At 40.3% G+C, this 22497-nt stretch overlaps 5 protein-coding genes and 2 non-coding genes across 8 annotated transcripts; 2 read left to right on the top strand and 5 right to left on the bottom strand.

Annotated features, from left to right (window-relative positions):
* Nucleotides 1-1499: 1499 nt before the first annotated feature.
* Nucleotides 1500-3026, top strand: LOC140758755 (NADPH-dependent aldehyde reductase-like protein, chloroplastic). The gene is given in 2 exon segments (XM_073095031.1): nt 1500-2604; nt 2606-3026. Coding segments are annotated over 2 exon segments (777 nt in total). The 5' UTR covers nt 1500-2179; the 3' UTR covers nt 2958-3026.
* A 1699-nt stretch (nt 3027-4725) lies between these two features.
* Nucleotides 4726-5771, bottom strand: LOC140758754 (NADPH-dependent aldehyde reductase-like protein, chloroplastic). Its single transcript, XM_073095030.1, has one exon. The coding sequence runs from the start codon at nt 5602-5604 to the stop codon at nt 4807-4809; it is 798 nt and encodes a 265-aa protein (XP_072951131.1). The 5' UTR covers nt 5605-5771; the 3' UTR covers nt 4726-4806.
* Nucleotides 5772-6953: 1182 nt separating this feature from the next.
* LOC140759823 (small nucleolar RNA SNORD24) lies at nt 6954-7040 on the bottom strand. The gene has a single exon (XR_012104275.1). It is a non-coding gene; the product is annotated as a small nucleolar RNA SNORD24 (small nucleolar RNA).
* Nucleotides 7041-7178: 138 nt separating this feature from the next.
* LOC140759826 (small nucleolar RNA R12) lies at nt 7179-7259 on the bottom strand. Its single transcript, XR_012104278.1, has one exon. It is a non-coding gene; the product is annotated as a small nucleolar RNA R12 (small nucleolar RNA).
* Nucleotides 7260-7565: 306 nt separating this feature from the next.
* LOC140758752 (protein SINE1-like) lies at nt 7566-10899 on the top strand. 2 transcript variants are annotated; one of them, XM_073095028.1, is made up of 4 exons: nt 7566-7717; nt 8542-9664; nt 9740-9869; nt 10299-10899. In XM_073095028.1, the coding sequence occupies exons 2-4, from the start codon at nt 8550-8552 to the stop codon at nt 10815-10817; spliced, it is 1764 nt and encodes a 587-aa protein (XP_072951129.1). In that variant the 5' UTR covers nt 7566-7717; nt 8542-8549; the 3' UTR covers nt 10818-10899. The 2 variants fall into 2 exon arrangements, with proteins under 2 accessions (XP_072951129.1, XP_072951128.1); XM_073095027.1 differs by having other exon boundaries at nt 8542-9869.
* Nucleotides 10900-11755: 856 nt separating this feature from the next.
* On the bottom strand, nt 11756-14347 carry LOC140758753 (glucan endo-1,3-beta-glucosidase 8-like). The gene is made up of 2 exons (XM_073095029.1): nt 13553-14347; nt 11756-13193 (listed from the first exon to the last, which is right to left on the bottom strand). Exons 1-2 carry the CDS (start codon nt 13879-13881, stop codon nt 12080-12082), a joined length of 1443 nt encoding a protein of 480 aa, XP_072951130.1. The 5' UTR covers nt 13882-14347; the 3' UTR covers nt 11756-12079.
* A 3848-nt stretch (nt 14348-18195) lies between these two features.
* LOC140759382 (cation/calcium exchanger 1-like) lies at nt 18196-20303 on the bottom strand. The gene is made up of 2 exons (XM_073095927.1): nt 19500-20303; nt 18196-19405 (listed from the first exon to the last, which is right to left on the bottom strand). Exons 1-2 carry the CDS (start codon nt 20161-20163, stop codon nt 18363-18365), a joined length of 1707 nt encoding a protein of 568 aa, XP_072952028.1. The 5' UTR covers nt 20164-20303; the 3' UTR covers nt 18196-18362.
* Nucleotides 20304-22497: the final 2194 nt, after the last annotated feature.

The raw sequence follows: 22497 nt of genomic DNA, 5'->3' as shown, positions 1-22497 counted from the left end.
TTTAGTTTACTTATTTAAATAGTAAATATTAATATTGTTACTAATAATATATTATATATTATTTATAGAGATTAATTTCTCTAATTTTACATATTTAACATACAAAAAATTTATTTGTTGTAAAACTATTAATATTTTTGTGTTAATTATATCTAAATAAAATATTATAATTCTTTTAAATTCAATCAATATCCGTTTAAGATCTAATCCTCTATCCGAAAATTATTCATATCCGTTTAGTTAAGATATGGTTTTAAATTTTGCTATCCAAAAAGAGGAAGAGTGAATAAAAGAGAAAAAATAAGAGGATTTTTCTATACAAAACAATGGTTTACACTTAGAAATTTCTTAGTTGGGATTAAGACACAATTATCTTCTTCTTTACATCTGCAATGGTATTCGTACTACAAAAAAATTTGAGTTTCTCTGTTAGAGGTGTACTATAAACCTTATAATTTGAAGTTAAAATTATTAATTTTCTTGTGGATGATCTTTTTGTGATTTTAAGAGAACTTGTTTTTGTACCGGTTCTCTTAATATGGATTATGTTTTATGATCTGTGATTTTTCTCTTTGAGAAGAGTTTTTTTACGTAAATTTAATATTTTAACTCTCTTTGGAGCTGGTATTTATTAAATTATATTTCTTTCTTAATTGGGGTTATTATTATAGCTTGTTAGTGTGATATATCTCTTGGATAGAAAAATAAGCTCATTTCCAATAAGATGGATGGAGGTTTGAGGAGAGATCCTGAAGGGAGGATGGATGTTACATGTTCCTTTACTAGGTTAGCCAAGAGCCCAAGAGTCTGTCTGGTCAAATAGTAATAAAATCATGTGATCTTTGGGAAGAATTAGTCTCGTTAGTTAGGTAATTTTGTTAGTTTCCTATGGGATAGGTTGTAGGGAGGTTAATTGTCCTTGTTTGTTGGTGAATTAGTTGTAAAAACTTATTTTATTTAGTATAATGAATTTTTTTTTATCATTCATGAGCCCGAAAGCTAGATATAGGTTGGACAAAGGGCCAACCCTCTTTCGATACAGAGGCACTTTAGGCCCCACCGAGCTTTTAGTTGTGTCTAGTCTAGGTTTCAAATTATATATATCGCCAAATAATTGCTTCGAATCAAACGCCGCTAAGAATCGAGCTAAGCCACCAAACCACTAACTACCAAATAATTTTTTCACAATATTATTTAGGGTTGGAGTTGAATGAGCAAGATACCAACGTTATGGCTGTCAGGCTTGACGAGCAGCTTGGGCTCGGCTCGGGCTCGGCTCGAGTCTGGCTCGACTCGATCAGAGCTGAGCCGAGCCCGAACCATCATAATAGGCTCGATAGCCTGACTCCCTATAACTAAGGACATGTGGCATAAAAAAATATTGTCACGTACCCCTGAGTAACACATTCAACATTCATCACCCTCACCCTCACCTACCCCACCCTCATTAATCAGCCCATCACATCACCTTCCCCATCCTCAATTCCCCCACCCACCCTCACCTTCACCTTCATCCACCCGATCACCACTCCTAACCTCACCCCACGCGCCGCCACCTCCTCCCTCCCCGTTGGCCTCCATCGGCAACGACGACAGGCCACCACCACGACGCCACGCCTTCCTCTCCGTCGGCCTCCTCCTCCTCCTCCGCCGTTGGCCTCCTCCTCATTCACTCCGTCGGCTTCCTCCTCCTCCATCCGTCTCCGACTCCTTCGGCAAGCCGCTGTCCATGTTGCCACCGCCACCGCCTCATCCTCTAATCGAGCCCGCGGTTAGGCTCAGCTCGGCTCGAGCCTGAGCAACATTATGAAGCTCGAAAGTAATTTCGAGCCAAGCCTGAGCCAGAGCCGGCTCGCTCAGGCTCGGCTCATTTACACCCCTAACCAACATTGGTTAGTATCATGAATAATAGAAGGAGATGGTTAGAGTTTTCATTCAGATTGGCTTGGATTTCCTCCGATAATTCCTGTCCATTTCCCGCATAATTTCGTATCGCATACGCATAGACATTCACGAATCTTCAGGAAACTACGCTCGTCGAAAGGATGCTACTTTTCTCCAACTCTTTTGTTGACTATACCAACCATCTCCAGATCTCCTCTAATCCTCTTATTATATATATATAATACCCGCTTGATCCAAACCCAATCCAAAACCTTAAACCCAATCAAATCTCACCATGGCTTCTTCTCCTGCCTCCGCTCCGATTTCCCTCCCACTTGCCGGCCGCACGGCCATCGTCACCGGCGCCTCCCGCGGGATCGGCCGCGCCATCGCCACCCACCTCTCCTCCCTCGGCGCCGACCTCATCCTCGGATATGCCTCCAACTCCGCGCAAGCTGACCTCCTCGCCGCCGACCTCAACTCATCCTCCTCCCAAACCCGCGCCGTGCCGGTCAAAGCCGACGTCTCCGACCCGGCTGGAGTCCAATCCCTCTTTGACCGGGCCGAATCCTCCTTCGGCCGGCCGGCGCACATCCTCGTCGCCTGCGCCGGGGTGATGGACTCCAAAAACCCCTCGATCGCCAACACGGATCTCGAGGACTGGGACTCCACCTTCGCGGTCAACAGCCGGGGGGCCTTCCTCTGCTGCCGGGAGGCGGCGCGGCGGCGGCGGGCGGGTGGTAGCGGTGTCGTCGTCACTGGTGGCGGCTCTGTCCCCCGGATACGGGGCGTACACGGCTTCGAAGGCGGCGGTGGAGGCGATGGTGCGGATCCTGTCGAAGGAACTGAAGGGGACAGCGATCACGGCAAACTGCGTGGCGCCGGGGCCGGTGGCGACGGAGTTGTTCTTCGCGGGGAAGAGCGATGAGGTGGTGAGGAGGCTCGTCGAGATAAATCCGATGGGGAGGCTCGGCGAGACGAAGGACATCTCGCCCGTGGTCGGGTTCCTTTGCACCGATGCCGCGGAGTGGGTCAACGGGCAGGTCCTTCGGGTCAACGGTGGGTATATTTAAGAGCGAGGATAGGTAGTAGGCTTATACTTGCCTCTTTCTTTTATCAAATAAATAAGAGGGTTTCTTCAACGTTTAAGAATTTTAAGTGTATAATAGGAATGAAATATATTATCGATTCAGTAGGTAGCTTTTTTTAGATATATAATCTTGCACATTATTTTTTAACAATTATATTATTTTAATATTTTATTAAGTAAAAGACATATATATATATCATTAAACGAGAGTAATATATATATATCAAAATAAGGGTATTGATGTCTTTTATAATTAACTTGGTAAAAATTTAATTACATTTTATCTTTTGATTATTTTTTATTATTTATATATATCTCATATTAGTTTAAGATTGATTTAAATTAAATTTTAATCGATAGAGATAGAGAATTATATTTAAATTAAAGTTTATCTCTAAATAATCAAATTTAAATTATTTAATATTAAATGATTTCTCCTATAATTAAGGTATAATTATATTTAAGAGAAAAATCTTAACGGAAGACAAAAAAACGTGTAGAGCATTTTTTCCGTACCGTAAAGTTAATTATTTATCAATCACTTGATGAAGATCTAATGGTTAAGATAAGGGTATAACAAGAAAATTGAGAAGTTAGGCACACGTAATTAATCTTCTTGATTAATATACTTTTTTTCTTATGTAATATGGTTAAGATTATAAATTTTAAAGATGTATTGAAGTATTTGTCAATAAATATTTGTTTGGGTGGCAGCAAGTCCGTTAATTCATGGATTGTTTGTTCTGTTTTGTGTCTGTGTGGGTGGGTGGATTTGCGGATTATTTCAGAGGATAATCTTAAGCCACTAATATATTTTCTAACTGTGCCATTTCCTTATATAAGTTGTTAAAACTTTCATATTTAGTGATCATGTTTCCTCTTTTTATTTTAAAAACAGGGTTCATGGGTTCACTCTTATTTTATTTTTATTTTTATTTTTAATTTTTAATTTTTGGGTTCTCTTTATTCTAATTGTCTACTATCCAAATAAGGTTGTCAAAATAAATAAGCGACTCAAACTCGGACTCAACTTAATCAAGTTCAATTTGAATTCTAAGACGAGCCTGAAATAGGGCAATCTCGTCTAGACTCAACTAAATATGCTTATTTACACCCTTGATCTCAAGATAAATCAAAATTGAAATGTCCCAAGATTGGCTTGTATTTAAACATTGTTATTGTTAATGAGGCACGCGTTGCTTTTGTCACTCATTTCAATCAGTTTCCTAACCTTGTCACCCCACCCTCAACGACAACGAGGCTCACATTGCCTTTTATCACTATTTTTTCTCCATCATTTCAATCAGTTCCTTAACCTAATCACCCCACCCTCAACGAAAATGCCACCTCAACTCGTTGGCCTCTTTTTATGGTCTCCTCATCCATCACCTTCTCATTCATGGTCTCCTCATCCTTCACCTTCTCATTCGCTCTCCTCATTCTCTATCAACAAACGACCTCCTCCTCTCCGTTAGCCTCCTCTTCCATCAACAAATCACAGTAGCCTTCTTTACCTCTTCTAATTAATCTCGGACTTAGCTTGAGTTTGGCTCAGCTCAGGGCGTAGTTCTTTTTGCACCCCTGGAATTTTATATATTTGAATTATTATTACTTTTACATTTTAACCATTTCACTTTTACATGTAGCATTACATATGACAAGCACGTAATAACCCCTTGTGGAGTTGCGGGAACCGAATAAGGCAGCAAGCTATCTACGAACATTTATAAGATAAATGATAGACTAGCTAATGCACTCCGTCAAATAGCAATAAAAGTACGATTAAAGAGACGAGAAAAAAAAAAGTAGGATAAATCCCCTCCACTATTATTCTAAATTATTCCACCGTTAACCCGGATAACCTGCCCATTAACCCATTCACCTTCGTCCTTGCAAACCAACCCCACCACGGGCGCGATATCCTTTGTCTCCCCGATCCTCCCCATCGCGCATCCCCCCGCGATCTTCTTCACCGTCTCCTCGCTCTTCCCAGCGAAGAACATGTCCGTCGCCACCGCCCCCGGCGCCACACAGTTCGCCGTGATCCGAGTCCCCTTGAGCTCCTTCGCCAGCGTCCTCACCATCGCCTCCACCGCCGCCTTCGACGCCGTGTACGCCCCGTACCCCGGCATCGCTGTCTCCACCAGCGTCGACGTCACCGCCACGATCCGCCCCCCGCCGCCGCGCTCTAGCCGCCGCGCTGCCTCCCGGCAGCAGAGGAAGGCCCCCCGCGCGTTGACCGCGAAGGTGGAGTCCCACGCCTCGAGATCCGTATCGGCAATCGAGGGGTAGCTGGGGTCGAGCACCCCGGCGCAGGCCACGAGGATGTGAACCGGCCTGCCAAAGGATGACTCCGCCCGATCGAAGAGGGTTCGGACTCCGTCCGGGTCGGAGACGTCGGCTTTGACCGGCACGGCCCGTACATGAGAGGAGGAGGAGGAGTTGAGGTCGGCGGCAAGGAGGTCAGCTTGGGCAGAGTTGGAGGAGTAGCCGAGGATGAGGTCGGCGCCGAGGGACGAGAGGTGGGCGGCAATGCCGCGGCCGATGCCGCGGGAGGCGCCGGTGACGATCGCCGTGCGGCCGGCAAGCGGGAGAGGAGTCCGATCAGAGGCGGAGAAGGAAGAAGCCATAGGGTTTGGATTTGGCTTTGAGTTCACGAGGTTTCATATGCTGGCATATATAGAGAGAGTGAAATGATTTGGGATCAGAACGATGGAAATTGGAGAGGAAGATGTCCTCATTTAAGCCGGTAGGGGGGATATTCTGTGGTGGAGAGCAGTCCCGTATCCTATCGATTATTTGATTGCGTAAACAATGACGTTTCGATTCGATCGTTAAATGAGTCGACCAAAAAATATATAAAATTAAAAACAAAAAGTAAGTCATTGTTTACTTAGATGACGTTTGATTCCAGAATAATTATTTATAAATTATTTTTTTAATATATTTTGTAATCAAATAATTATTTATATATGTTTTAATTAAACTTTTTATAAAGTAAATCACATGATAAATTAAGTAGAAAATCTTATAAAATCAAGCAGACTTTTCAGTAGAATTTTTATTAACAAAAAATAATCAAAATATCCTCGCACCTAACTCCCCATTTCGTTTATCTTTTGAATTCATATGATGTCATTTTTTATGTTAAAATTGCTCTAACTCGACGTCACAATATTTTGAACGCATTAAATTTATTAGTTATACTTATTCATAATTTGATAATTAAAAAAAATCTTATATAAACTTATCTATTTGTTATAATTTTATCTGTATTTTACAATCATACAATAAATTTCGGTAAATTTCCAGTACCTTACTCGTATTTAAGAAATATATATATATATATATATATCCTTAAATTTTTAAGCACAAAATAATGAAGCCTTAGTTTGCTAATGTTCTACTCGATATAACTTTATACATATATAAATATATATATATATATTGACATATATTTTATCGTTCAACGCTTATTTCTAAAATCAATCTCTATAATCTCCAAATTATTGAAGTGAAAGTGACAACTTTTCTGTCAAACTGAGTGTCAAGCGACTATTTTGATTATTTAATAATACTATCTTAAAAATCCAACACGAGAAGATATTTTTATTATCTAACGACGGAAAAATTAACGGTTAAAATTTCTCGTTTTATCAACAACACACCATCAATTCTTTAATCTAAACAAACCATCTCAATACAACAATTAATTAAAAAATTGAGAAAATTATTGTCTTATGCGCCTTTTTTAATCTTAATCTTTTTATTTGTACACTTTAGACATTGCAAAAAATTTAAAACGCGAAAATATAAGATTCAAAATACACAAATTATTCAAAAATTTTAATAGAAAATTGTCTTTATTGTTAGCTTAATCGAAAAACTGGCAGTTTCATACAAATTAGAATCACACGACCAAAGTTTCCATAAACTACACGGGATTAAAGTGCATTTTAATAAAAATTAGAGTGCCGGGAGCCTCAGAGATCTTGGTGGATAGTGATCATCAGATAGGATTTAAAACCCATCAAGAGTAGCAAATACTTATCTCACCTCATTGGTTCACTGCTATCCTCGTTAGGTTCTCCAATCGATCTACATGATCATAGCCTCATAAACAAAGAGAAAAATCTACAAACAAATAAAAGAAATCGAGCAAAAATGCCACCAAAAAGAACCATAGAAGGCCCAAAATTGCATGATGAGTCAGAAGTAGCTGGTTGAGGACATCATCTTATAGAAATCAATGGGAATCCGTCTGATTTGCTTCATCATCCAACATCATGCAAACAATTTGAAGGAAAAAAGAAAAAGCAAGAGGAAAAGATCGAAAATTTTGAATAAATCACGAGCTGCGAAGAATAAGCTGTGGTTTGGGGGTGGAGAAACCCTAATCGATCTCTCTTTTGGTGCCTCCTCGGTTTATTATATAGGCGGTAGGCTACTGTTCTGGTGTCCCGCGGGATATAATAAGCTATAAGATGTGCCGAGGGCACGGCTGTAAATTTCCGGAAGAATTCAAATCCCAGAATGCCCCCCTTCCCCCCCTCTCCGTTGTAAGGTATCCGGATTGGAAATCTCACTCGACTTGTCCGAAGCCCTTTTCCGTTTCTGAAAAACCCTAAAAGAGCCTCCTTTCTAAATTCTGGCGGCCATTCCCGAATCAAATCAGACCCCAATCTCTCTTCTCTACGGTTCTACACCAATTGGCACGAAGAATATTCTTGCTCTCGCGTTCAGGTATTTCTACTAGTTTCTTGCATCGAAGTATTAGATTATGAAGTAGCAAGAACCCGATTTGCGTTTCGAGTTTGCTTTGCTTAGCTTTTCCGGTGGATAAATCGATCGTAATGAGAAAAATTAGATTTTCCTTGTGAATACTTTGGATCCATGTCTTATTAGGTTGTTCGGTATGTGGTTCTTGGAAAGTTTAGTTCTTTCTTTTTGCCAAGTGGATTCGAGCCTCTATTTGTCGAATGATTTTTATTTATTTATTTTCTAAAAAGATTAATTGGGAAAGTTTCAAAGATTTTGATAATTGCAGTTGGGAAGTTAATATTTCTATGGATCAATTGCAGTTGTGCTTCTTGAATTAGAGAGTTATTTTTTCTATCATGCCTCACATAATTATTTCATGTAATATGAGATTTTATTTGCCATGGTAAATTATGAACGATCTGTGATAACTATCATTGTGTTGAATCATTTAGACATTAATATGCTGTATAATTGACATCGGAATGATGTATGACTGCTCCCATGTTCGTTATTTTTTCTAGCAATGTCTAATACAATAGTGCTAAAAGGATACAATTGCATTTACTATGCATGCTTTAATCTTGAAAATTGCATGCTCAAGTGAATGGAGTATTTTTTTTTTTTATTAAGAAAAATAATAGATTATCTCATGCTTGAATTGAAGTGCAAGTATACATCAAATAATCATGTCTATATGTGATGTTATTCCACATAGAATGGATTTTGCTGAACAAGTGGCACTGAATGTGTAAAAGACGTACTTTCCATTGCATTTGTGTTAACTCATGATCCTTCAATCTCTCCAGGACATATCATGGGTGAAAATATTGGCCTACTGCTTCGTAAAGAACTGGAGAACATGGGAAGGGATGCAGAGAGCTGCAAGGCAGCAATGAAATCTCTGAAGTCTTATATCGAAGACCTGGACTCTAATACCCTTCCTCTCTTTTTAAATTTTCTCTTTGGAACCAAAGATTCTAGCTCAACTTTGGAAGAGTGTACAATTTCACTATTAGAAGTACTTGCAAGAGTTCATGGTCGGAATATTGTGCCACATATTGACAGCATGATGTCAGAAATCACAGCAACCATGTATTCCAGTGAAGTGTCTCCATCGCTTAATCAGTCCTGCTGTAAAGTGGTAGCTGCAATTGCTCGTTATGGAATTAATCCTTTGGCACTAGACAGTGAGAAGAAGAGGATTATTAGATCTCTTTCCAGGCCACTGTTTGATTGCTTGATGGTTATGCAAGAGAATACGGCATCTGGGGCTGCTTTTTGCCTCAAGGCTCTTGTGGAATCTGAGAACTGGCAATATGCTTCAGATGAATTGGTGAATGAGGTTTGCGTGAAAGTTGCAGGAGCTCTTGAGGAGAAGCATACTCAGACAAATTCACACTTAGGCTTGGTTTCAGCTTTAACAAGGAAAAATCCTATGTTGGTTGAGCCCTATGCCAGATCTCTAGTAAGATCAGGCTTACAAATTTTGATTTCAGGTATTAATGAGAGCAACTCTCAGAGGCAATTATCAGCCATTCAGATGATCAAAATCTTGATGGAGTGCATAGATTCAAGAAGCATATCTTCTGAAATTGTCAACATAGTTGATGTTCTGGAAAATTGTCAGAATAATCAGATGCCATTTGTAACTGCTGCAGCTTTGGAAACATTAGAAACTGCCCAGGTAATAGTTGAAGGTAAAGGATATCAGTTAGAAATCTCTAGTCCCTTCACAGGATCAAATTTTGATGATAGATGCCATAGGAGGACTTCATGGAGTGCTATAGATAGTGCCAGCTTCAGTGCAACTAGATCATCTGAGTGTCCTTCTCGTGAGTTGCATACAAGTGATTCTTTTGTCAGCCATGGTTCTCTCATTGATTCCCCATCATCAATGCAGCTGTCTCCATGTAGCAATCAGTTTTCTAGGCAAGGAAACTTGAGACAACTGAATAAAGATATTGATGCTTTGGTTTTTAGAAGTAATAATGGATTTCTTCACAGGGCCAGCTCGGGTTGTCATGATTCAGTAGTCCCTCTCGAGCTAATTAAGCCACATAATGAACACCCAGGCAAAGATGTCCATGAAAGTATCACATACATGATGAACAAAGTCACATCTCCAAAACCTCAGGTACGTCAAAGTAACCTTGGTTGCAACAGTGTCCTCCTGAGTTTGGATATGCATCAAAATGGCATTGATATTTTTTGCTCTCTCACAGGCAATAGAATAGTTATTCTTCATTAATGTTTGGGTAAAATTATTAATCTTTAGAACAAATATACCAAGATGAATCCTCATGTCTGTTGGGGCTTGATGCTAGAGCACTTTCTTCAATGCGCATGAATACAATGTGCTTATTGGTGAGCATGTCATTTTTAAATTGAGATGGGGAAATGACTTTCTAAATTGTCGCAGGCTTTTTCCAAAGTCATTTATGTCTATCACCAATAAATTGCAGCATTTTAAAACTATGCCACTGCATTTTTATGTTCTGTGAATTCAAACTTGTCTGGACTAAAGTTAACTTAGACGATATCGCTGCTAATGCTTGTATCACAGAGATCCAGGTCTCAAATTACTGTTGGTGATGTAAAGATGTGCTCAACTCCAAGGAAGTTTCTCTGCTATCATCAGAATTCAGCAGACAACCCTGTCTGTTGGAACCATGAGAGAATGTGTGGCAGGATGTCCCCGAGTCCAGCTTTAAGTCAGGTTCGACGAGGTTCAGCAATGGCACTAAGTGGAGATCATCTTCCTCAGGATCACAATCATGATTTCAGAGGAGGGACCTCTGCAAACTTGAAGCAGCTGAACGAGCACCAGCATGTTCAAGAAGCTCACCTCAATACAGAAGACATGGCATCATCTGCTGGCAATTTACTTGCAGATAGTGCTTGCAAAGGCTCGTGCAGATTTTCTTATGAAGACAGTAACATCCAAATCATGAACACAGAAGGAGTTGGATGCAGAATTGGTGCTCCGAGTTTCATTTTTTGTCTTTGTGTCCTGCTTATTGCCATTATCTTGTCAAGTTTGTGGATTGGCGAGGATAGAACTCTCCATGTAGTTCCAACATAAGCTGGTGCCTCTAAGGAGTTTTCTGTCTCTGCCATCTCTGTTGTTGTCATGCTGATATTCTGTACATCTGATAGTTATTAATCATGGGAAGCAAAGTTCACATTTTTTTGTTGGCCTTGACTACTAAAAAGATGGCTATGGCCAAGTTGCATTTTTCATCTTGATACGGCTCGGAGTTCTCTAACTAAGTGGGCCATGCTTTTGAAGTAGCAGCGCAGTTTGATTTTATAAACAACTTGCAACTAGGGTCATAAAAAAAGTTTGGATGGCTGGTAAGCTCAGCTCGAATTTAGCTCTAGCTCTAAATAAGCCGAGCTGAGCTAGATTTTCTAGCTCGAAATACAAATTGACCAGGCCGAGCTAGAACTCGCTTGAGCTAGGCTCGATTAGCTCAAAATGAATTTTTTTAAATATATCTTCCGTTTAAATATCTATAGTAATATATTATAATTTAAATTGATTGGATGACATTTAATTTCATGTTGGGAAATGAAGAGTTACAAATTATATTTATATTTACCTAACCCTCAAAAGATTATATTATTATAGCTAAAAAGTAAATATATAATGAAAAATTTTAAAAACTAAGATAGCTCAAGCTGAATTAAGCCAACTTGATATTAAAAACTAAGCCAGCTCACTCAAGCTCAGCTCCTCTACACCTCTACTTGCAATATACATGCAAAAGGATCAGTTTAAAATTAATTGATGTCAGGCATGACAACTAGTCCAGGTTGGTCTTTCAGTTCCACATTCAAACTTTGCCAGCTTTTACATTTTATTTCGAATGTCCGGGCTTCACTTGATGTATATTTTGTAGACCAAGTCAATTTAGTTTGAAAAGAACAACAAGAATTGGATCGATTTAGTGTATGGCAATAATATACAACAGTTTTATCCCACAGAGTTTTCTTCTGTTCTTTAAACCAATCCAGATGTCAGAACAGGATATTCTTTATTAGTATCAGCTACCACCTTGGTGTGCAGTTCAACAATGCACATTCCATTATCATTTCTATTAATAAATAGCACATGGGATTGCAACAAATACAATAGAAGCCCACAGGAACTAGTGATAAAGATTTGTAGCTTCTCAAACCAAGAAAACCCAGAGGAGTAGAATTTCAGCAAGGCCACCTTTGCAAATATTGAAGTCTTCTTCAATCCACCAGAATAGAACTACCTCACAATCTCACACTTACGTGGCTATTAAGAATAAATCAATGAACAACCACCGTGCTTGAATTCCACAGTAGCTTCAACTAGAGTAAGAGAAGTGAGAAAAATACCGGCATGAAAACCGCAAGCAACGGCGCGAGAAAGACAGCTGAAGCAGATGATCGCCATGCGGCAATTTGGATGGTAAAATTGCAATCTGCTGAGGGGTCTTGTGTTGTCTCCATAGCAAGACCTTCAAAGAAGCAGCTCGATTCCACTTGGCTCTGAACTTGGAAATACATGTTGAAGGCATATGAGGCATTCCCATTGGCATCCAAGCCATTGCATGTAGAACCATATTCAAGTGCAGTGCAATCAGAATACTGGCAAGCAAAGTCTATGTTACCACCTAGCTTGCTTGTGTCTTTTGCATTTGGATTGAACACGCACCAAGTTCGCGACAAATACTTCACGCCCTTCGCCGCCACAAGCATCGTGTTCTGTCCCTGACCTGAGAGATCCATTGGATACTTTGGCTGCCCATCATACTTAAAGATCCCCCAGTGACGTTCAAAACTACCAGGAGCAATGCTTTTCGCGTCTTCATCGATTAGGCCAAAGAGATAGACCTCAATGTACTGGTTTGGCCGGAGAGGTGTCCCTTGGTTTGCAGCTAGACGCTTTAGAAGACCACTGTAGAACCTCTGCGCATAGGATGCTTTGGCATGTTTGTCGCCGTCGGTTGGCCAACCGACCTCTCCGACAATGATAGGTAAATTGCCTAAACCAACTCTCTTTAAAGCTGAGACCAATGTGTCGAAATTGGCATCGAACACATTGGTATACTGAATTCCATAATCGATAATAGGATTGCTCACACCATCAAAGAAAGCATAATCCAGGGGGAAGTTGTCATTCCCATACAGACTTAAGAAAGGGTATATGTTGACGGTGAAGGGCGCGCCGGTCTGGTTGAGGAACTGGACAATCTGAGTCATTAGATCATTGATGTCTGTCCGAAATCTTCCTGCAGAGGGGACTTGGTTGTCTGCAGGGGAATTATACACATCGGCATTGAGAGGGACGGTAGCCTTTATGGTGTCACCAACTCCTGCCTCATTGAGGGCATTTTGTATGTTTTGGAGAGCAGGAAAGGTGATATTTAGGAATGAATTATTGTAAGATGAGAGAAAGGGCTCATTTCCAACTGCTACATATCTGCATGAAGCATTAGAAAGGAACTCGTTATTTAATCCGCGCCTTATAGGAGAAATTTTGAACTCAACTTGAAGCTACTAAACACAAGAATTTTTGTTTAACTTGTTTCAGTTGCAATATATCATCTACAGTATCCGAAAGAATTCAATGTTACAATCATTGGTCTGATCAAGAGTTCAATCTTTTGAAAGTTATAGCTTCATTGTGGTAGATTCATCACCTTTAGATCAATCTATTAACATCAAACAAGTATAGACTTTCTAAAACTTGCAGAACATAACTATCAAATCTGACAAAGATAGAAGGAAATAAATTTCTGCAACTCAATTCAGTTCAGCCATTAAGAGCTTCAGACTTACTTAATGGTAACTCCTCCATCGAAGTTGTAGCGAGTGACGTTCTTATCGACCCACTTCTTCGCCGCGTCGTAATCATTCATCTTAGCTAACATATTGTTAGGAATAGCAATCATGACTTCGATGCCACTCCCAGCCAAAGCCCTCATGGTTGCGGTGTCGGGATCGAACAACTTGACCTTCTTGATCCCATTGTCCTTGAGGAGCTGAACTACTATGTTAGGTTGCAAAGGGTGAGTCGCCATTGTTCCCCAGTTCATCCCAAGTCCTTCAACCATGGAATAGGAGAGACCAAGTAGGAATACCCATATCACCCATCTAAGATTGCCCATGTATTGCGGCTAAAGATCACCTTCAAGGAGCGCAAAACTGGGATCTTTTTTATAGGATGTAGGAGAAAACCTGGAAAAGATTCAGCTGGAGAATAATAGGGGATTATTCTACTGCCTATTATCTAATATGACCAAGACAAAGGCATGAATGGAGGATGACCCAGATGAGATGAGATGAGATTCACCAAGAAAAACAAGAAAAATCCGACCTTTCTACACGAATAAACTAAGAAAACACCAAAAAAGCTCGGATTTTTTTCCCTTTAGATTGTTGAACATAGAAGCTAGATCTTAAGCAAAAACCCAGTTCAAAAACACGGTTTTCTCATGCAGATAGTAGCTGTAAGAACGAACGGAAGAAAGTGAAAAAAGGATAGCAAAAAGGCTCGGCAGGATAAGGTATTATAGAGCTTTGCGGCCTTCCTCTGCCCCTTTTCCTCCTCAGATATGGAATGGGCAGAGAGGATCGCAATGTGATGTATGTGATTAAATATAATCATTTGTCGGGGGGTAGTTTTATCATTTAAGGAGATCTAGGGAGCTGAATATGACGTGGCAAGCGTTGTCGAGATCTTACAGCAGCCGACATTTGGGGCGGGGGGGGTGGATACACATAGTCCATGGCACGACTCGAGGGCCTCGAGGGCGTTTTTGTTATTTATTCGAAGATCCAGGGCTTTTATTGTCCGAATAGCACTGCAGCCAGAGGGATTAGATCTGCATTTGAAAATTTTGACCGTTTTATTGTTCCTTTGACCGAAATATCCCCTTGGCTATCTATTGAGGAAGCTATTTGAATAATTATTAGAAAAATAGTGGGATCTTTGGAAATTTGTTGTATAACTTAATTTAAAGTATGATTATAACGGCTCATTATTATAGTTCAGGTTCCAGTTTTATTCTAAAATATGATTAAAGAACCATTTGGTCCTTTAGAAAGTTTCAAGACTTCAAGAAAATTCTGGTGCATGTTGTGATAGAGTAACAGAACATATTTACCTCTAATTATTTCGCTAACTACCATACGGATAGCGATCGACTACCAAGCAGAAAAATTAATTTAACAAGAGAAACGCGTGTAATCTTCTATCTTCTCGTATAATTTATTTTTGTTCTCTAATAATAATAACCATCTTATTATTTAAAAAAATAAACTGTATATATCTTGATGGTTGTGTCTAAGTTTACTTCACTCTTATATTTAATTAATCTGCATATCGAAATTGAATATACTTTATTTTTTCCCACTGATCCACCAAACAAATAGACTGTTACCTTCTACTCTGAATTTAGGCCACCTCTCCTCAGAAACAACTGGAATTGTTCAATCCTCATGGTAGATAGAGAGAGAGGCATCTCTAGTCATGCAACTGACCCATTTCTTCTTGCTCCTCTCTTAGCTTCTCGGGCCAGTTATTGGGCCATTCTTCTAGGGTTTTGGGCCTACAATTTTGAAGTACATTGAATCATTGTTAGGCCTAGCACCCACCTCTGCAACTAAGGGACTGTTTTGGATTCACACAAGTAGCCTGTAGGACTTTGGAATTTGAGGGAAGTTTCCACAGTAAACGCCCTTTTAAAAGAACAGTATTAAGTCAAACTTCACTTTTTTTCCCCCTTTTCTGTACTTTTTGTCTCACTCTCTCTCTCTCTCTCTCTCTCTCTCTCTCTCTCTCTCTCTCTCTCTCTCTCTCTCTCTCTCTCTCTCCCCTCTCTCCCCCTCGTCCAACCACCGCCGTTACCGCCTACTGTTCCATCCACCGCCACCTTTTCCTCCTCCCCCTCCTCCTCTTTTTTCTACCATCATTTTCTAAACTATATATAAGTATTAAGGCAATGATGAAACCGGAGAACTAATTAAACCATATTTATGTCATATATTTGGATGATGGGTAAAACTTTATATGATTAATTTATATATATATGCTCTAGTGGTATTTAATAATAATATAATAAGAGAATCGATGGCCAATAATTTACTACATTTCTATGTATTGATTAGGCCGTATAATGGGACCACTTTTGTCTATGTAAATGATAAGATGACGTTACGATGACCGCCTATGCGACACCTTTTCCGTGCGACTGCAACAGTTAGAAATGAAGTCGAAACAGGAATTAAAAGGTTAAAGATAAAGTGGGACCCCGCCTGTTCACTGAGCCTGCTGGGGCCCACCACCTTCGTCGACTATTTCCCGAGCTGGGCCCCCACCGGCGCCTCTCGGGAATTGAACCCCAAGGGGAGGGGGGGGGTCCGCCCTGTGGCGGACTTCTTTTTCAATATCTAATTTAGTAGTATATAAACCTGAGTTTATACATAGATTTTATTATTTTAAAAAAAATAAATCTATAGGTGCTGAAGTTATTATCAAAAGAAAATTAATTCCAAAATATTATTTAATTCTAACGAGTACTTTTTTATTTTCATGAGTTATTTATTTTTATTTATAGCATTTGTATGCACGCGCACGGTGAACAAGGGTACCACTGAGAGTGAGGGAGAGCGTTAATATCTGAGAGCCCGAGAGCGGCATTAATTACTAGCAGCGAAAGCGGAACTCGCTTTCGGTGACGAGAGTCAAACCGGAGACCGACGTCTATTCCTTCGAAAGAGTTCTTAAAAACAAACTAATCCCTCCAAATTAGAGAAGAAGAAAAGGCGTTCCGTAAAAGTTAGCTGACATTAAAATGAAGGCAGAGAGAGAGAGAGAGAGAGAGAGAGAGAGAGAGAGAGAGAGAGAGAGAGAGAGAGGATACTCGTCGAAAGGCCAAGCAAGATCGATGCTGCTGCTCTGACGACTGTCCGACCAGGCGAAGCTTTCGGAGCTCCTTCCCTCCAATAAGAGGAACAGATCATATAGACAAACAGTGACGCAAGTACTAGCAGCGAGCAGTGATGGAATCTGGAGAGCTAATTTCCAAAAACCTCTTGTCATTTTCCAGTGTAATCTTTTCCTCATGCTCATCAACTCCAAATTGAATTGAACTTTCTTCTCCTGTACCATGCATGTAACTGGAGCCGGAGAACTGTGCGAGGGTTGTTGGCTGCTGCTGCTGCTAGAAAAGTTCGGTAGCTACGAGGGACAGTAGCTAAAAGGCGTTGCATGGGCATCACGGAGACGAGCCCAGAATTTAATTGAAAGCGTCGTATGGTTCCGTGTAGAGCTCCAGGAGGAGGATAACGAAACAAAATAAGAGAAAGAAAGAAAGTAAGAAAGCAAGAGAAAAAAAGGATAACATGAGCACCATAAAAAGTGTAAGCCAAAAGCTAAACATAGCTTCTCTCAAAAAGCCTAAGCATATTGTCTTCTCATGCATGTAGTCTTGTTGATTCTCATTTGTTTTTCCACGATTCTATGACATCATGGAAGAGACAAAAGCTGCCAAACCGGTCAGTTCTGACTTCAGATTGTGATCGAAAAACATAATAAACCTCTTTATTTTTCAGGGAAACTGGTCGCCGGAAAGCTCATAAGTATGCATGAATAAACTTCAAACCTGGACGGCGTTTAGCTTTCACAAAAGGCAGTTTAACCTATTAATATGATGAGTTTGAAGAATGACACTGATTTGTTATTAAACCGTTTGAGCTTTTAGTTTAATATACGATGCTAACATCCACTAGCATTTTGGAAGTGGGACCTAATCTATATAACTGCTAGGATTTAGAGGCTAAAGAAGTTAGTATATATTATTAATATAGACTATATGTAATGGATATGTTATTAGATTTTTAATCTAATTGCTCACTTTTCTCCTAGCTTTCCCCCCAAAACATCACTTCTCGCTTATGTTCGACACATGTCCAAATGGGATCCACCGGCTTTATTGCAAATAGATCTCTATCTCCAACTTGGTTGGATACGAGTTCCACTGAAACCCATCGCATTAAATGCAAGTGTTTTCATTTGTTCTGTCCTCCCTTCTCTCTCAATTTCCTCCCATCTTTTGCCATTATGTCATAGTTCACAAAACCTATTTCTTATTCATATTCCGATTATATTTTTAATTAATACTAACACTTCATGTTACAACATAATGGGTAACCATGAATAAGCATATGGTATGGGATTTTAGAAAAGAGAATGTTTTTCTTTTTTGTCATAGAAACAGAGAAGAAAAATGGAGAAAAAAGAGAGCTTATTGTTTTTTATTTTGTTCCCTTTAGAGGGTTGAACGATCAATGGAGAAGAAAAGATTGTTTATGTTATGCTATAAGATGTATTTGATACAACTAAATAAGTTGACCTTAGATCGAAAATTAAAAAGTTGACCTTAGATCACAGATCGAAAATAGATAATTTTCTTGTCGTTGCAAATTACCCCTTTACATAAACCGGGGGAGAGTTTTTCTTTCTGGAGAAAAGAAAGAACCCATTTTCCACTACTAGCAATCAATCTGCCTCTTCTAGCATTTGCAGAGGAAAAAAAGAAATTAAAAAAAAAAGAAAAAGAAAAGAAAAGTAGTACAAGAACAGCCTTCACAGATGAACCGACCCAATGCTCTGAGAGAGTCTGAGGGTGAGAAAGCAAAAGTAGATGGCGAGGAGCCCAACTCCCAGCATCTTATCCAACTTCATGTCCTTCCTCGGCAAAATGACGAGGGCCCACAGCAGCCCACCTATCATAAACCCCACAATCTCAAACAGGGCCGGGCCCACCGGGATCACAAAGGGATTAGGGTGCACAGCCCAAGCCGAGACCACCAGCGATAACCCTAACCCAGCCAACGTGTTAAAGATGGGCCCAGCATAGCATCCTGAGATTGCAATCTGGGCCCCGTCCTGGCCACCGTTCATGGCCATGGCGACATTTGCGATTAGGTCCCCAATGGAGTTCCCCCATGCAAGCACGGTCAACCCCAGAATGGCAGGGCTTATTCCAAAGACGTAGCCCATGGAGACCAACAGCCCCACCAGCTCCTCCGCTATGATGTATGTCCACAGGACGCTCATCAAGAACCCTCCTGCTAGCCATGGGAACAAGAACTTCTTCGGTGGGTTCGTTTTTAGGGTCGTGTGAAGTGCGAAGAGACCCAACACGAACCCGACCAGGCTTGCGTACAGGTAGATGGTCAAGCCTTCTTTGGAGCCCAGCACTCCTTTCTTTGAGTTCCAAAGGGTTGCGATTAGGACCGGTGCAAGTGTAGCTGAAGCCACTGCGAATGGCCTTGACCACCTCTCCTCTGAGACATCTGGGATTGTTAGCCTCCTCGGGAGGTATAGAGGCATGTCTATGAGGTAGAGGAACCATCGGAAGTAGTACGGCATCATCGTCGTAAGCCTGACGTACGTCGGCGACGGCGGCGGCTGCGAGTTATCTTCTTCCTCTTCTTCTTCTTTCCCTTCTGAGCTCATTTCTTTTTCGAGCGAGATAGGAGTGTGGAGGTCGTCCTTGGTGCCGTCGAGAATCGGCACGAGCATGTGGTCGTACTTCCCCCTGCAGAAGTGCGTCGCGGAGACGATGGAGACGTAGACGAAGTAGAGGGATGTGAATGCCATGGCGCCCCATATGTTGACCCTTCCTGTTAGAATATATAACAATAAGATTATCATCTTTTACCAAGCTTAAAAAACTTTTATCAGAGTTACTATTGGCATGAGAGCGAAAAGTCATACCGACGATAAGTATCACGAGAAGGGAGGAGAGCACGACGACGAAGAAGCAGACGTCGCGAACGAAGCTCGACCGGTCGACGCGAATAACATGCGATAACGAGCTGGCGCATATGTTAATGATTCCAACGACGACGCACGAGACGAAGAACGCGCCGCCCAGCACGCTGCAGAGCCCGACCTCGCCCGAGCCCGCACGGAACGAGACGATGCTCGCAAACACATCCGGCGAGCCGTTGCCGAGCGATAACAGCGTGACGCCGGCGATGGTGGGGGAGAGGTTGAGCAGCCGCGAGAGGCTCTCAACCGAGGAGCAAAAGTACTGGGAAGCAGTGTTACCTAACAAATAAAACAACACCAAAAGCCACATAACTAGGAATGCGTATCCTATCGGAGGGTAACTCCCACAGAGGCAGTAGAAGACTCTGAGATAGTTAACATATCCTTGGGAGACGCAAGGGATGTGAGTTTGCAAGTAGTGGCACTTCTCATGGTGCTCTTTGAGTTTGTGCAGCTCAATGCAACCAAACCCTCTAGGAGTTTGAAGGCTAGACGTGAGATGGATCGAAGTGGTCGGAGAACGGATGTGAGATGTTAAGAAAAAGCACAAGAGAAGGAACGATGCGTTTATGAAGGCTTTGAGCTTGCTCGAGAGAGTGAAAGCCATTTGATCGATCGAACTGGCATGCACAAAGAGGCTTAGAACAAGCGTTCGATCCAAGACATGGGTGGAGAAAGGCTCAGAAGAAGAAGTGTTTCGATCCAAGACGACATGGGCTTTGCTCGATCTACGCCGGCCTTTGAGGTGGCAAGTATGAGAGGAGTTGGATTGCTTTGGATTCCTCACCATTATATAAGCTCGTTTGTTGAGTGGGAAAAAAGAAAAGGGACGTCCTTCTCTACTTGGCGGACTCTGAATGGCCGTCAAATCCTTCCTGCAGCCCAGGGATACAGACGATCCGGTTCCGTTAATGGCGTAGTAAGGCTATTCCCAACTACTCGAAGATTAGCTGCCCAACGGCGTGCATCAAATAGCGATGTTTCGTTAAACAATTGGTGGGTATGAGAGAAATAATGTACGTGGTTGGTGGTTTCCGGTGTTTGGTGTGTGAACAGAGGCGATTCGAAAATTTAAGGGTGAATAGAAGTGGATGGCCTGGTTCACATGTCATGTCGTATGGACTATTTTTTTAAACGTTCGGAACATTCTGGAGGAAGACATTTCCACGAAATTTCCCAAATGCCAAGAATACTAGTACCAGTAGATAACAATAACTAAATAGGCCAAAGTTATAAATATATATACGATCAATCCAAAAAATACTCTCAACTGGTTGACCATAAAACATAGGGTTTCTCTCTTCATGCAAATCTTCTCAAATTATTTATTCAGTGTATATATTTCTAAAGTTTATATTTATATATTTCTTTCCGTTAAAAATATAGGATAATTACACTTATACTCTTGAATTATTATTATCATATAACTACTCACGTGATTTGCACCGATAACTTATGGATAGAAAAATCAACGAATAGTTCAGAGAATCTATGTATCACAACAATAACAAAAATTGAAGAGTCATATAGAAAACGACGGCAAGGAATAAGAAAATTTTGAGATAATATATATACTAAAAAACCCTTAATAGATAACATGAGGAGCATAGTCATTAAATGTCCTTATATTTCAACATATATGTCCTGCATTAGTCCTACTTGTTGCATATTACTCCATGGATTATGCTTTCTATATTTCAAAACTTCCCTTCTATAGTTTAGCATAGGTGTAAGTTCCTGAGATAATATGCTATAGATGCTGAAGTTAAAACTGTGTATAGGAGGGTAATATATTAAGAAGTTTATTACTAAGTTCCTGGCAAATAGGCTTGTGTGCTTTATGGATTCTTTATCCCTCCTAATCAATCATCGGCTTTCACCAAAGGAAGAAGTATTTTGGATAGTTTTATGGCTGCTAATTATTATTATCTTGGTCTAACGTAAGTCAATCATAAGGCTTACTTATCAAATTAGAGTTTGAAATCAAAAAAAAGTTTTTGACTCAGTTTGTTGGGATATTATCATTGATATTTGATCGTTGTCTTTCCTCGATCAGTTCTAGTATCTTTTAAAAAGAATTGCGGCTGAGGAATCTTTTTTTCTCATTTTATTTCTTAGACAAAACCCGAATATGACATATATTATTCATGTTACTTAGATGTTTACAAGCCTAATACAAAAATAAAAAGGGCCTGATAAGAATATACATTGTATCAAACTCGAAGGGCACATAGAATAAAATGAAAAAAATTTGCCCAAATGGCTATAATGATATGAAAACCTAGCTTTTAATATTTCACTACGACCATTAAGAATTTGGGCCGGCCAAAGAGTTTATCTACACTACATAGAGAAAAAAGATATCGAAAATGACAAACCCAGATCACTTTCGGTCCTATAGTGAATTGTATAGCTCAACATTGATGAATAGTAGAGACAGTGGCGACGGAAAAGAGGAGAGCTATGGTAACACAGAGGGGCGACATTAGAAGGAAATGGGAGGTGGTGACGGAGACGAGGAGAGCAATAGTATAAAAGATGAAGAGATAGAGGACAAAGAAGAGAAATAGGTAAAAAAAAGGGAGAAAAAAAGACATAAAGAAATATTATTAAAAAAAAATAGCCTCTCAAGAATGGAGGAAATGCCCCCTCCTCTCCTCTTAAGACAGAGATGCTAAGGGGAGATGGAAGAAACCATTGGCAACAGCATCATATTATTCTTGAAATTAGATATTTCTTCATTTAAGAATCTAAAGGTTTATTCTCCTTTTTATTTGAATCTATCTTAGAGTTCAAGATCAATTTCTAGAAATCTCGTTGCTCTTGGATCCTTCATACTTTTGATTGTTCCTTGGCAGCTTCGCTTTCGGTCAGATATCCGAGATTACCATATATACAAGGCAAATGAACTTTCTATTTAGGATTGGTAGCAAAATTTTGA

The sequence above is a fragment of the Typha angustifolia genome, chromosome 4, assembly GCF_048772165.1.
Source record: "Typha angustifolia cultivar Huaian chromosome 4, ASM4877216v1, whole genome shotgun sequence".
In the NCBI taxonomy this organism is placed as follows: domain Eukaryota; kingdom Viridiplantae; phylum Streptophyta; class Magnoliopsida; order Poales; family Typhaceae; genus Typha; species Typha angustifolia.
This window is presented reverse-complemented; position numbering and strand designations above follow the sequence as displayed.

Coding starts and splice junctions, on each gene's coding strand:
- LOC140758754 (XM_073095030.1), bottom strand. CDS start 5,604: ATGGCTTCTTCCTTCTCCGCCTCTGATCGGACTCCTCTCCCGCTTGCC.
- LOC140758752 (XM_073095027.1), top strand. CDS start 8,550: ATGGGTGAAAATATTGGCCTACTGCTTCGTAAAGAACTGGAGAACATG. Junction 9,870..10,298: donor TCACATCTCCAAAACCTCAG/GTACGTCAAAGT, acceptor CTTGTATCACAG/AGATCCAGGTCTCAAATTAC.
- LOC140758753 (XM_073095029.1), bottom strand. CDS start 13,881: ATGGGCAATCTTAGATGGGTGATATGGGTATTCCTACTTGGTCTCTCC. Junction 13,194..13,552: donor GATGGAGGAGTTACCATTAA/GTAAGTCTGAAG, acceptor TGCTTCATGCAG/ATATGTAGCAGTTGGAAATG.
- LOC140759382 (XM_073095927.1), bottom strand. CDS start 20,163: ATGGCTTTCACTCTCTCGAGCAAGCTCAAAGCCTTCATAAACGCATCG. Junction 19,406..19,499: donor TCTCGTGATACTTATCGTCG/GTATGACTTTTC, acceptor ATATTCTAACAG/GAAGGGTCAACATATGGGGC.